Here is a 15,264-nt window from a genome sequence, read left to right as displayed (position 1 = left end):
TGGCCTGATTATTCCATGCAGCAGCTCCAGATGCAGTGGCATGTACACACTACATTCATCCAAATTTTTAACTGCGACAAAATGTTAAATCGTCATTCGCTGGAAACGTCATGCACGTCGTGAACAATTGTCGGCTGCCAGAAGCCCTCCCGCCACAGACCAAAAGCCGCTCGTGGGCCAGAGGGCAACAGAGGCTATTGCACAGTTCGAGTAGACCATGCTGCCCCCACCCGCCACGCAAACCAGATTGGGCACACTCAGATGTTGGGCTGTTCTTCATCCCTTCACTGTGGTGATGTGGACGAGCGCCAGGGCATTCGCCGCTTTTTGCAGAGGTACGTCGTGTCGAATCCTGCAGCCGACCCGGTTATTTCTGCGTGTATGTTAACAGTCGAATGACATGCCATGTGCTTCGCAATGCGCGTTCAATATCCCGTGATTCGCAAGATGAGGCCATGGTGTGTCTGCGTCATGGCCCAAATTTGCTCCTATGTGAAAAATTACACCGAAAATTACTCGTTTGGGATTATATATAGCAATCATCGCCCCCTACTGTGACAAAAGAAATACTTGGCAGGACGCTCCTGAGAAAGCCATGAGACACAGTGCTGTTCTGCTAAGTGAACAAGCATCGTAATGGTAATTTCAAGACGGTCTACGTGTGAAACATCATGAAAATGACACCACTGTTTGTGGCAGTCGGCGGCGGCGGCGTCACGTCGTGTCGCCGTTCACAAATGTCTACGCGGTGCTTGATGGGATCCGTTCGCCGTGATGGAATGAGGGCCCTGGTTTCCACGTTGGCGGAGGTGAGCAGAGAAGGATGTAGACCAATGTTCACAACATTCACATCCGTGAATGTCTCGAATTGGATCTGGCCATTCGGTTAAACATTTATCGTGGGAATAAAATATATCATGCGCTACTTTGGAAGCACCACTCGTACACACAAACGCGAAGTTCAAACTTGCGCATTTGCCGATTCATATTCCAGTGATGGCTCTCCCTTGCCGGAAATGCCAACTATTATGTATAAATATTTGTTTCCCTTTCAGAGCAATGAAATTGACAAATGTGTTTCGAGTTTTGTTGTTGTTATTTCCGCCTGTGTTCCCCTGGCAATGCAGAATCACACACACGTTTTGTTATTCAGCTGTGTGGCTTTCTGGCCTGCAGAGCTGGGGGGGGGGGCACGGGGGGAGTGGGGGGCTCCATGATAAGGGATGGTGGTGGTGGTGGGGGGTGGCAGGAGGTTGAGGCTGCGGGTGATGAACATTGGCGCTGCCTGCAGTCCATATTGCCACCGCTGAGCGATTATAAATATTTTAAAAAGAGCACGCATCCTTAATTAGCGCGCGGCAAAACACGTGCCGTGCGCTCTCGGATGTCGCTGATAAAGGGTTGTAGAATTCGGAGGCATAAATAGGAATTATCGCATTCGTTCAGCGCCTTTGCGCGCGCGTACATAATTGTAGCGTCGCGTGCCACTCACTGACTGCGGGATTATTATGTTTAAAACCAGAACTATTGACACAACGTGGCACGGCTTTTGCCAGCTATAACCCGATTGGATGTAGCAAGCCGCAATATAGGTCTTCAGAACGTTTTTTTTTTACCCCGTTTCTTGGAATGTCATACAGCGTACACTCGCATGCACGGTGACGTTTCCTTTCCAATACTTGTAAATGTTGACCTGCACCTATGAGAGCTTATCATCCTCCTCGTGTTGCTAATGATGCATCTGTATCTATGGCCCCTTTTTGGCAATCCACTGCTGGATGAGGGCTCCTGCCCCATGCCGTGCCGGCCGTGGGAGTTATTTGCCCCATTCCTTCAACGTGCTGGTCAGTACGCGCCTGTGGAGGCAACGGTGTCCAGGGCCAACTCGGATGTCTGATGTTAGCTGTGGCTGGGAATTAAACTCGGGTCTCCAGGTTCATTAGTACAGTACTGAACATGTTGTGTTTTGGGGGTTTTTTTCGAACCATGTGGGAGCTGACTGGGTGAGCGCATCTCTTGTGCATTCACAGCAGAAAATATCATAAAGCATTCAAAGCATACATACACTAAAGTGCAGGTGTGAAAATAAAACAAATACACTGTGAACTAATATAAATTGCACTAAATGATATTTCTAGTATTTGCATGCAGTTTTTTTTATTTACTGGCAAAGCATGTAACTCCACAATGCGGTATATGTGAGAAATGTATTAACATTGCCCATTTAGCAAAAGCAATTCCTATCGTGATTAGATCTCCAAGATGGCTTCTGCGTTAAGGTCAGCAGAGCTTCAGGAAAGCCTCTACAGCTTGCTCGGGGTGCGTGGCCTTTTCTACGGCACGGCTTGTACACAGAGGGCGACGATAAATAATTCTGCACAGCCTGACGGCGGAAGGAAGGGATGGATGGGCGGGCGGGCGTTTGGGCGGGGGACAGTCCTGAGCACGCGCGCGTGTGCGCGTGTGTGTGGGGAGCGGTCGTGTAGCGGTTAGCGCGCTGCGCTATGAACCCGGCGACACGAGTTCGATTCCCGCTCACGGCCAACACCAGTGATGATTATCTGAACCGGTCCCGGGCCTCCCCTAGGTCGACTCAGCCTCAAATGAATATCTAGTGCGGTGTGTAAACATTGCCACTAGGGAGACAAAGGCGGTCGGGCGTGGTGCTGGCCACCCACCTTCTCGTATGCCGTTCCGGCCTTCAAAGGTGCTCGCTAACAGCACTTGCCCCAACAGTCTATTAAGGCTATACGGGGGATATTTGTCTTTGTGCACGCTGAATGTAGGGAGCATTAGTGTAGGGGTTAGCGCATTGACGACATGGTGTAGCGAACATCTGAATCGGTGTTGTGTGCCTCTTGTAGTTCAACACGGGTTTAAATGAGTACCTGGTGCAGTGTGAAAACATCAGGACTGGGGAGACAAAGGTGGCTAGACGTAATGCTGGCCACATTATACCCCCCTTATGCTCCTCAATATGCGCTCGCTAACAGCCCTTTGCTAACAGCCCCAAAAGCTTGAAATTGATATCCGAGGGGATCTTTGTCTTTTTTGTACGTGCGCGGAATGCTGGGCAATCGCCCGGTAAAGCGCGATATTCCTGCCTCCTGCCAAAAACGCTCCGACCGTAAACCCCAGGACACAATGCAAGCAGGCGCTGCAACCAAACGGATGGGCAGGATGAAAAACCAGACCATCTCGTGCATCGACCGTGCCCCCCCCCCCGCTGTCTCGCTGCCTGTGTCTCGAGAAGTTGCTGACTCTATATATTTGGTCATAATTTGGCCGCTGCGTTGACAGGGCTGCGAGCGTGTTCGAGGAGGCTTATTCGGACATTGCACAGCTGGGGGTACGGATGGGCCATGTGGTGTCCATGTCGGATTAACCAAGTGCTGTGCTGACAGTTAGGAAGGTTCCCACTTGGCCAAATTAGCGCAAGGCTGTAATTGATTAATTGTTTCGGTAACATGTTCATGAAAAAATAATTAAAGTTGCTGGATTGCTCGAAGGTCGGAACACATTAGTTGGCAATGCTGGGCTCCTAGGTTAGAATCCGGTTTGCAGCTGCCCATAATTAAAATGGGTTCTCAAGCATAGTGGGTTTTAATGGTCCCAACTTGGTCAACCAATGACTGCACAAAAACAATAAACAAACGAAATCTCAGAGCGGAGTGTGTAGGAGAGTGCGACCACTACTGTGCAAAGAATACATAGGCCAGGTGAAAGCATTCTTGGGAAAAGTCCTGTGAAAAATCCTCTCCGATGCACACAGCGCTGTTGCTCTGCGAGCTTTGTGAATTGACGGTTCATTTGAGGCCATGATGCCCATGGCACAATATTAAAATAATTTGTGGGAAATATCGGCTGAATTGTCGTTTATTTTAATTGCCTTGAGCATTGTGATCTGAAAGTACAATCGCATTGTGTTTGGAATTCATTACGAATTGCACAATTACAAATGTAAATGGCTCCAGGTAAGCATAACAGGATTGTTGTTTTTTTACCTTTAGTGGCAAAAAAAGATCTTGACCACTTTGCAGAATTATAATAATTATCATGTTTAGTTTCATATAGCTATAGTTAATGCAAATCGCATCTCATAATCGCTAAGAAAGCACAGACAAGCTGGAAAGCAGCAGCCAGGTGGTGAGCTGAATAATTATCCAAGTTCTGCAGTCCTCTATATAGTAAGATGTTTTAAGCCAATTAATGTGTTTATAAATACATGGGAGGAAACTGGAGCGCGTTGGGATCTTAGGATGGAATGCGCATTATACATTTTAATAAAAAAAATCTCCGCCTAGTTGCGTGGCGGGCGGCCAGACCAAAACGAGCGTTGCTTAACGGACCTCTGTTGCTAACAGCCCAGTAGTACGAGGGTAATTAGCGCATTAAATACCCCCTGCTTTAACCCTACACATTGTTAAACCCAGTGGGAGGCTTGATCATCACAGTCATTGCATGCAAACGAGAAGGCAATTAAAACGGCGGGGGTGTGGAATATAAGTGCAGGGCATCTCCGTGGCCCATCGTCTTGGTTATCATCATCATCGTCGTCAGTCATGATCTATCCACTGCTGGATGAAGGCCCCCCCACCCCAGGCCATCACCATCTCGCAGCCCGGCGACGGAGCGATGCACCTCGCACGCACGTCCTTCTGAACGGCAAGCGGTCAGAGACAAACGGCGCTCTTGGAGGGTGTGATGGATAAGGGACGATGATTTCATTGCCTCCGTCTCCGTGGTGGGCATCCTCTCGGGTGTTGGGGGTGGGGGCGCGGGGGCTGCCCTCAGCCGTGGCTGCCACTTTGTTGTTACGCTTGACAAGCGGAGACGGATATTCGTAGGCGGCTTGGTGATCTGTAAGTGGAGGGGGGGCCTGAGCTGATCGCGTATGGGCATATGTTAGGAAGCTGCTTTTAAATCTAGATTGGAAAACTAATTTTGTGTTCAGTTTGTTGTCCTTGAACGGCACCTCCACTCGGCATGGTTGGCGACGTACGGTGTGAAAGAAGTTCAACGCACATACGTGCACCTTGCGTGGGTCGTGCGACGGGAAGCCGTGGTCCACGAAGTCCCCGCGGAGTCCCCACGGAGTGACGCTGGAGTGTTGCGGTGGACGCTTGTTGTTTCACGAGTCTCGGTGGTGCGTGCGCGTGACCAAACCACCCCCTGGAATCGAGTCGGGTCTCGGAAGCCGAGCTTGGTTGAGCCTGGATAGTGCTTGAAAGTTGCTGGCCAAATGCGTAATAGGTGTTATCGGCCACGGGACTCCATTGCGAGCAATGCAAAAAATATATATCTATACTGCTATGCTTCCATATCCATATGCTTAGGGGCCCTTGTAGGCAAGGGACAGCTGTCGCCATGAAGCTAGTTGTAATTACTGGCGAAACGTCGTGCTCAGAATGTCAATGTTGTGGCTTGGCTCTCTAACACACGGGTCTGCTGTACTAGTGACGAATTGGCCACGTTCTGTTTATGTGACAACCCTTACTAGTTGGCCGTGTCGGGTGGTGGCGGGTTTAACGACACATTTATATATTTACGCGATCTAACCCAAAAAAAACCTGTGTTATAGATGATATTGGTCGCGAAAGCCGACGTGTTAAACTGGTCTGAGTTTCATCACCCCGTATGACTAAATCATCCGGAACATGCTCATCTCGTCAGATGCCAGAAGCTAAGCAGGCTAGAGGCTGGACATCGCTTGGGTGGGCGACGACAACGTGCCACTCCGTCGTCTCTTCATCCCCGCCTTCACCAACACGCACGGATCGACAGAAAGGCGCCGTAAATTGTTAACGCAGGTTGAGTGAGACAGTTTTATGTCGGTGAATGTGGGTGGGACAGCACAGGCTGTGTGACGATATGTTACGTTCGGTATTATGCACTGACAGGCCGATAACCAAATCAGCCGGTGCGTGGATTCTGACACTAGAGATTGGTGAATGATGAGGGGGGGAGATTGCAGCTTCCTGCAATAAACTATTTTGTTTGCGTCTCTACGCTAAAATAAAAAAAGGCACGATGTTCGTTTCTATATATAAAAAAAAGGTTCACATTATGCTCCACAATTAATTAACATGCATCCCCCATTTTCCCTTTCCTTGACATCTAATGATTAATCCTCTGCTGAATGCAGGCCTCCCTGAGTCGCCATCTCTCGTGACTTTGTACCGCAAAAATCCTGCACTTCCACACGAGCTGATTCCGTCACTCCATCTCTCCACAGCGAACATCCGCCTGGTCGCGAAAGCCCACGTGTCAAACTGATCCTCCTGGGATCGCGTTACCTCCTCTCCCGCGCCGTCGTTAGTCTCGACCTGGCCCAAGCCCACTTACTTTTCTTGACGGTCAATAATTATATCTGGAACTTTTGCAAGTGGTCCCCTAATCCGTGCGTTTTGACATTCCTGTGCCTCTAAGGGTGTTAGTTTGCACCGTTGCCGTATTAGCAATGCTGAGCCGCTGTCTTGGATTCTTCCTCCAAAATGCGCAGCAGTTACTCGGGTAGGAGCATCAGCGGATGTATTTTTCATGACGTGTGTAGGGGAATAGCGCTTTGTTTTGGAGGCTGATTGCCCGTCGACAGTGGCTTGGCGTACACTGCATTCTACATCTGACAAATGTAATGATTGTGCGCCCTGAAACCTTGTTACAGTCCTTGCTGACATGCAGTGTATACATGCGCAGTAATGCACTGTTACGTTATTGCTGCTTCGATGATTGCATTTTTGTTCACGAACCCACACTGACCAGCGTGGCGAAGTATAGTTAAACAACACCCACGATCAACAGGGCGTGGGAAGCCCTTCGTTCAGCATTGGACTGACAAGGGGCTGTGCGTTACTCAGCTATGGTGAATTGTTAAAGCAGGTTATGTATGGAACTGGAAAAAACCATTACAATGCCAGTATCAAATAGCCAAATCACTCCTAATGCTTAGCTGGATTTTGGTGACTACCATGCATCACAGTTTGTTATTGGCTGCTGCGGGAATTCTATGCTGTGGGAAGTAGAAAGCAGTGGAGAAAAATCTGTTTTTGTGCTGTACTTCCACACTTTCCCATCTGTGCTCTGTGCAATCAGCAACCCTGCTGACCAGCGCAGAGAATTATAGTCAACTGGGCTGCATGGCATGGAGGCCTTCATCCAGCTGTGTATCAATACAAATCAATTCGCTTTTTTTCAGAACGTGTGTGTGTGTATAGTCAAGGGTTTACTTCATTATAAAAGCAGTGTAATGATTGCCCATGCTTCATCCTAGCCCACAGAGATTTCAGCTGAATACAATATATTTCGTTGAAATTGTGATTGGATGTTTCTACACAGAGCGAGACATTGTATAATTCTGAGAATGCTGAGCCAATACCGGAGACTTCATAATATAAGTAATAAATAAATCGATAACAAATCTTGTGCCAATCCATTGTTGGTTGATGGCCTCTCCACACCATATAATTTGTGGGTGTTTTTTTTACTCTACTTCACCACGTTTGGAGAGGCCTTCATCATTCAGCAGTGGATTAACCGTGGCTGATGATGATAATGATTGGAGGCACCCTAATCGGATTATCCTCTGCATAGCAATCCTTTCTCATTGTAAGGATGAATGCCCCGGAAGGCTTTAAACAATAAACTATCCTCTGAATTTCTATGAAAGCAATACAATTGCCGCAGTGGGTTTATTACAACTTAACCACAATAAGAAAAGTGTCAGTATTTTAAGTTTTGGATTTAGGAGGCATATTCATTCACGGAATGTTAAATCGCAATTACCATCACCTCCTGCCACTGAGCCACCCTCCGCAAATATCACGTGGTCTTTTACTGCTAAAAAAACTGAACCAAAACAAAATTCAAAGAAAGCAGCCTGGCCTTTAAAAAAAAGAAAGCATCCATTTCCCACCGGAAAGAATTGGCAGTAGTGACGGCATTAGTTTGGGAGAAAGCAATTTAAATTCATAAAGCATTTGAATTATGCAATACAAAATTGTCCGTATGAGTGTCGATAGTATGACAAGAAAAATTTTGCATTTGTGGAAATTCTTCATGCAGTGGTGCGGGTGAGAAAGAGAAAAAAGATTGCGGTATGCAAGTGCTCGGGCGAATGTGAATGACATTTTCTCCTTTTTTTCAGAAGCACTGCAAATGGACAATTTAATCTCGAATTCAAACGAAGGGGGTGCGTAGAAAGAGAACACGCAAGCTGCGGTAGTGTCCAAGTAGCCCGCTCCTGTGTCCGAATCGTCCAGGAGTGCACTCGATCTCTCTTGTCGCAAAGGTTCGAATGCAGCGGCCGCCCTGGTTGACGCTGCAGTGTGTCTTAACATCTTTAAAATAGGCGTCGTCCGCTTCGCAGGCAAAGTCGTCAAAAGGGTCTCCTCTGATGTCAAAAACAAGAGTAGGCCATTGTGTGCAAGCTTCGTGGTCCAAATTGGCCAAGTGCGAAAGATTGCCTTCAAGTTACTCGATTGGAATCTACACGGCAGTCATCGCCCCCCCCCCCCCTACTGTGAAAGGGTGGCAGGACTTTTCTGGAAAGGAGTCTTGAGACTCGGTGAGGTTTTCCTGGGTAAACCAGCAAAGTAAATTATTAGTAATGAGGTCGTGCAAGCTCAGCAGGATTTTTTGTACCTGGATAGCATTTGGATGGCCAACCACCACCGTGCATACATCATGCCTTAGCTTCTGTGCGACTGCCTTGTGGGCAGCAGCAGAGGGGGACATTGACTTAAAGCTTTCGTGACTGCAGGAATTCATATTCTTTGGGTCTTTCGGTGAAGCCACGTAGATAGATCGGCACGTGAGAATAAGGAGAAAAGTTGTTTGCAAGTAACCCCACGAGAATGCAGCAATTGCAAACCTTATTGTCACTTTTAATTCTCTATCAGGTGCGAAATCTTCAAACTGTAGTCAGACGGAGCGAATGTTTGATTTTGGAAAACGTCGTCCTTCACAAGATGTGGCCCCTCCTTCAAATGTACCAAAGTGTGGTCTGTCGCATACAATCTTGCCATCCAGGGCGGTTGGCGTGGGTGATGGAAAGGGAGCGATAGAGAGATGATGTATTCTCACTGACCGTCTGTTTTCTCGTTGCCAGGATCTGGAATGCGGTGACGGATAATTTTGGAAACGTGATGCCGGTGGACTGGAGCTCATCTCACGCACGGACTCTGCAGATCCCAACACTCAACATGAAGGAGCGCTTCGTACGTCCCCCACCAGCGTGATTTTTTTTTACCCCCACACAAAGACAAAGGTCCCCCGTATAGCCTGAACAGCAGGAGAATGATAATACCAGGAAAATGTTGAAGAGCAGCATTTCTCAAGTTGTAGGTCAGGATGCCGATGGATGTCCCATTTGTCACTCGAGCGGATCATGACTCGGGCTGATAACAAATAAATATGACAACACACGTTTAATCGTGCACATGCAATAACATTTAAGTCCCGTCTGTTGTCAAAGTTACTTGTGCTCAAATCTCTTTGAATCTCAAGGCTACGGCATCTGTAGCTCATTGCCATCGCCCCCACCCCCCATCTCACGGTGAGATGGGGGGTGGGGGCGATGAGCCCAGACCAGATATTTCAATTATAGGAACCACATGAGGTGGCACAACTTTATTAATTCCAATTTCTTTATGTGGCCGTTGATGGTGAATTTTGTGATAACGACTTGAAACGAGTGGGTCGTCAAATAATTCCCTCTCATTGGCCATATGAATTAATTAGTGCTACTAACGTTTTTCGACATCCAGTGCTACCAATTTCTGCTCTGGCTCATGGACTAACACCACAAAGCAGTCGGTCAACAGCACGGCGACCAGTCGGGGAGTTGTTCAGCCACAGCAAAATAAAATAAAACCGGATCTACGTTTGGAAAACGTTTTAGAAGCGCCGGTCCGGGAGCAATCGCTCCGACCTCTCGATCTGAAGGTCGCTGGTGGTGACGTCTCCTAAAAACCCGGACCTCCCACGCTGCCGCCTTAGCAGTCGGCGGCCGCGGGCAAGTCCTGTCCCTCCGGCGGACACAATGTACGCCGCTGTTCCGTCCGCTCGAACCCGGACTATAAAGGCCACGCGGCGAGAGCACTACAAGAGAGCTGTTGTGCGTTGGTCCGTGTCACGGCCATCGAATGGCACGCGAGATAGATAGTATGTCTAAGCCACCGTGACCCTTATGTTGTACAAACTCTCCATATGGCTCTCCGACGCGTGTTTGGGTGGTTACCGCGTGTTGTTCGGCACGATGTCCGACGTTTCGCTCGACGTGCTGGGAGCCTCGTTGCTAAGTAGGTTAAATGGCTCTGTTTCTTACCTGATCGCAACTGGACACACGTCGGAGGGGCTGTACATCACAACCACAAAACCGTACGCTGTAGCACACAACTCTCTGCGTTGCTCTCTACCCGGCTGTGCTTGATGGATCGTTTAGAACAAAAATCCGTGCGTTTTAAGGGTTGAGCGGTGGTGCAATGGTTTGGGACACTTTGCTATGAAGCCAATGGTCTGGTTTTTATTTCCCAACCCGAGCCAACATAAGTGGCGTTTGGTATCGGTGAAGTATGGTAACGCGACTCGCATGACCGACACGGAGAGGGGAACCCTTCGAGTGCTGGGATTAATTTTTTGGATGCAAGTTATTTGTATTCATCGCCACCCTACCGCCGATCGCATGCATGCACTCTTCACTGTGTGGCTCTTTTAAAGAAGTAAGACGAACAAATTCTTTTTAGGCTGCCGTGGTAGTCGGGCTGAGGAATTCTCAGTACGTCTTGATAGGCAGGTCGCTGTGTTGGAAACAAAACAATTATTTTAATTGATTTTAGTCTTGTCTTCGCTTAGACATGAATAGACATAATGGCATTAAAGAATGTGGTAATTATACAAACATGTTTAGCGAATTGCGCTGCAAGGCTGCGGTGTTAAATTAGATTCTGTGAAAGGAACAATATAATGATAATGCAATCTTTTTTAAATGTGCACTTGATATTTTGATTAACGTAAGCCTTTCTTCGTGGAAAGGGGGTCACTCCGTGACTATTGTACCGCGTACAATGGACTTTTAGAACAATACTTGAATCAACATATTTAAAAGCCACACTGAGTATTATCACTAATTTTCTCCATAGTCAAATTTAGTTTTGTATCTTGACGAATAAACGCATTCATAATAAAGCGTACGGCGTTACCTTCACATGACTTGCTTAGTCATTGTGCGGTCATTTAAAAGCTTTGTCAGTTTTCTTATTCAGGCCACTGCAATGTAAAGGTGCTGAAATAAAAAAACTAAAATGGCCTCTCCATTTAAGGAAGAATGTCTTATTATAATAATGACGAGTGAATAGTTAGTGCATTTTGTATTCACCCCATTCGTATAACGCAAGGCTATCTTGTAGCCACTGTTTCACAGTATAGTCTGCTTGGAGTGTGTAATGTTGCTGTGTGGTTTTTATCTAATTTGCAAATTAGGTCATTTCCATGCGATTTTCAAACTTGGCAAATTTGAACCGCAACGCTGGCACACGTGGCCTTCTCTTATTCCGCAAACCCTCCCGCAAAAAATAAATGGCAAACGCGCGACCGCCCGGCCGTGTGACCGCCACACAAACTCCGTGCGCTTTAACGAGCGCTTCGGTGCCGTGCAATGTGCGTGCGCGCGTGCGTGCGCCGGGTCAGCCGCGTTTCCATCCCACGCGTGCGCACGCACCGTGGTCTCCCAACCAGACAGACTCCTCGTTGGGACGCGAGATTCCATGCGAGTTGTCACTTGTCACGCTCGGTCAGCGTCTCGCGATCGCCCCTTGTTCGTTTGCGTTAGGGGCGGCAACCGGGAGGAGTGTGAGGGCGCGTGTGGTGGGCTCGAGAGCCCAATCTCGTGCACCGCCGATCGAAACCACCCTCACCTGCCTCTTGCGCCAATGACCGCCTTATAATCGGCACTTACCGCGGCAATCTGCACGGCGTCGCAGCTGTCTCTTACGCCGGTGGACTCTTGCGAATAGTCCACGGTGCGACTGCGATCGCCGGTCTCAAACCGCGGACCACGGTACGCCATGCTGCCCGTTTCGATCGTTCACCGGCAGCGTTCATGATATTCACCAGGGTACTCCTGAAGCCGTCCGCTGGCCCACCGACCCCCGACGTGGCCAACTCGACGCTTACAAACATTGCTGATCAACTCCCCCGCCATACGAAAGAAGAAGAAGAATCATTGGGAGGAGAGCTTGATCGTTTGCATGCGCTTGTTTTAAAATGTACGAATTTTTTACGTCAAAGCAGTAGCACAGTTGGGTGAAGCCTACTTGGAACATCAACATGAGAGGTGATGAATCCTTACTCTTGAGGACCAAGTAGGACTTTAAAATACCTTTGTCATACATTAGCACACACAAACCTCAGTTGCTCAGTTACTTATGTCCACTGCAAGAGGCAGTGGCAGCAGTGACAGCCGGAATTCTACACATAGTGTTGCCAAGTCGAAAATATTCCTCCCGAGTACCCGATTAGTGCGGCTAAGATGCTGCTTGCGCGGACGGATTTAATATTGTTTCTAAGTGGTGGGCCTCATGTGGCCACTTACAATATGATTATCACGTCGTGGGCCGTGTCAGGCACTTCAATACCTTGCCTGCATGCGGGAACCAAGTGTCGCAGGCACTTCCAATTAGCACGGTCGGCTACATACGGTGCCAAAGAAGTTCAACATACATACGTACGGGGAGACTGTCCTGGGTGTTTTTAAAACGAAATCCGATTGATTGTGTCGCGTGCATTGTGTTAGCTGCGACTGTGGGGAGTCTATAGCAATGGGCAGCAGACTATCTCCATCTCGCGTTTGATGTCATTGGAATATTGTTTGATTCTGGACTTGGTAGGTCACCATGAATACAACCGAGTGTCGCGTTGTGTCGAGGCTGCACACCAACCTGGCGTTACTCTCTTCCTGGACGTCGGCAAGCAAAAATCGCTCCACCCTCTCCCGCTCTCTCTTCCTCTACAGCGTCCCCCTCCTCGTATTTTGCACGAGCTCGTTTAACCGTGATCACACCGACGTGCGGAGCGCTCCCCGCAACGCCGCCGGGTGCCGCCGACGTTGACTCGAGACCCGCGGCCCGTGCGCTAGGTAGCGCGTGCGCGAACGAGCCAAGAGGCCTCCTCGCCGGCGTCGCGCTCCTATTTATTTTTGAGTTCCCCCTGCCAGCGCGGGGCCGGCGAGCCGGTCGTTACGGGCTTTCGCGCTCGGGCGGATGCCACGCCGCTGCCGGCGAGGCGGCTACCCAACGATGATCTCATCCCGCGCAGCCATAATCCCCTAGCCAGACGCATCGCGGTGACGACGGCAACGTTCTTGTTTACATTTTTTTTTTACTTCGCCCATTTTACGGCCACGCGTGGCGATGAGTAGTAGTGGCGCCTATCTGCCCCCGTGACGCCCACCTCGTAGAATATCGGCGGAGAGCCATTGGGAATATTCTCGGAAATAACTAGCAGCTATTGAATCATGACATCATTGTTTTTCGCCGTTTGGAAGCCCGCTGCTCTGCAACGTCATATTCCGTCTGCCGGACCCTAGGACGTGCGTTGGGACAAGAGGGCTTGGCGAACTTGGGCGTTGCTGGTACAATTGAGGTACGAGAGATTGAAAGTGGAGACAGATTTTTATTTAATCTGGACGACGTTTTTGATTGCCGAGGTCGAGATAATGTTTGCTGGACCTCGTATTCGTAGCTCGGCTGTGGTAGTGCTGTCGCAGCAAATTTTCCGCAGCATGACCGTGACACGTCTGTAGCCGGGTATGAAAACAATCGATAATAATGATGTTCAGTTAATCAGCAAAACCTTGCCGAGTCTCAAGGCTATTTTTCAGCATTGGGATTCTCAGAGCGACGTCCCAGCTCTCAGAACATAAAATGTCGTGAAGACTGTCATACGAAGAACATGCATGCGTGTTAATGCAGAGTGGTGGAAAAGAGCTGCTCCCTACTGTGTGTGGATCAGAGATCATTTAAAGGCATCACAGGGGGGTACCTCTGCTATATCCGCTTCTGTGGACCGTTCTTGTAGCACAAAGGGTTGGACCGCTCTGTGCGAGAGGTCCCAATGGATCTTTGGCGCTCGTAACGACACCAGTAGCACAATCGAGATTAACCTGGGTACAAGTTACGAGTAATATTCTTGAAAAAAATAATAACACCCCCCCCCCGTGTTCAAGGTGGCAAGGCCGTGAGTTCAAATGCTCATTGGGATTAGTCCACCTCATTGCATCGCGTTCGTTCCTACGTGGTGGTGAAATCAGAACTTCCAAGTGGGAAAGTAGCAATGGTGATCCGTGAGCGGATCGTTCGCCTTGTGACAACGACGTGGAAACCGCATTTGGGGATAAATTTAAAGTGGGGGCGGGGGGGGGGGCGAGCAAAAAAAATGTTGCAAAAAATTTAGAAAAAAATTCATCACAAGGCTGTCTGTACGTGCGTGGAATACGCGCCCGTGTGCACAGAATCCCTCAGCTGCTGCAGCTGCATCCCTGGGGGGCACCGACCCCCCCAACACCCCCCAGTCTCCCACCCCTCTAACCCCCCTCCATCGGGCTGCCCCTCCGTCGCTCCTCAAACCAAACTGGCGTGCGTTCCCACGGCAACGGTACTCAGCGGGCTGCCATGGCAACACGCACGCTATTGGCTGTTGGGCTGAGGCGATGGGTGGGGCGACAGCCTTGGCTTTGTGAGAATGAATACATGAATGAGCAAATGAATGAACGGATGAATGAATGGATGTTGTGAGAATTGTAACTGCAGCCGTACGAGTAGCAGAGCGCTGATATCGTCGGTCCATCGGCGTGTTTACGCTGCGATGACATCGTCGTGAGCCCTGATCCTGGAGTGCTGCGCGATTTAAACTGGCTCGGATACTACTCAATGTTCCCGCATCAAATAATAATAATGAATATAATAATAATGAATATAATAATAATGATAAGTTAAACCCTTGGTCAATTCACTGCTGGATGAAGGCCTCTCCGTATCAAGAGGTAATGGGCGGTCATTTTACCAAATGTAACCACGATGGTCAGTGTGGGCGAGTCAAGGACCAGCTCAGGACCGTTTCAGATATCACTCCATACAGACATTAGCTGTGACCAGGATTCGAACGCGGGTTGTTGGGCTCATAGCGCAAACTATTGCGCCCCCGCTCTCCCAAATCTCGCTATCCTGTGTTCTTATACCACTGCCGGAGTATGTATGTACGTCTTCTTGG

General features: G+C 48.8%; 1 protein-coding gene across 2 annotated transcripts in view; it reads left to right on the top strand.

Annotated features, from left to right (window-relative positions):
- Positions 1 to 15,264, top strand: part of LOC144941803 (fasciculation and elongation protein zeta-2-like) — a 50,404-nt gene that overhangs the window by 11,276 nt on the left and 23,864 nt on the right. For both annotated transcript variants that reach the window (XM_078868251.1, XM_078868252.1), the window contains exon 2: positions 9,107 to 9,215. In XM_078868251.1, the coding sequence (XP_078724377.1) occupies positions 9,107 to 9,215 (109 nt within the window). The remainder of the gene's footprint in view (positions 1 to 9,106; positions 9,216 to 15,264) is intronic.

This window comes from Lampetra fluviatilis, chromosome 25 (genome assembly GCF_964198595.1).
Source record: "Lampetra fluviatilis chromosome 25, kcLamFluv1.1, whole genome shotgun sequence".
Lineage (NCBI taxonomy): Eukaryota > Metazoa > Chordata > Hyperoartia > Petromyzontiformes > Petromyzontidae > Lampetra > Lampetra fluviatilis.
This window is presented reverse-complemented; position numbering and strand designations above follow the sequence as displayed.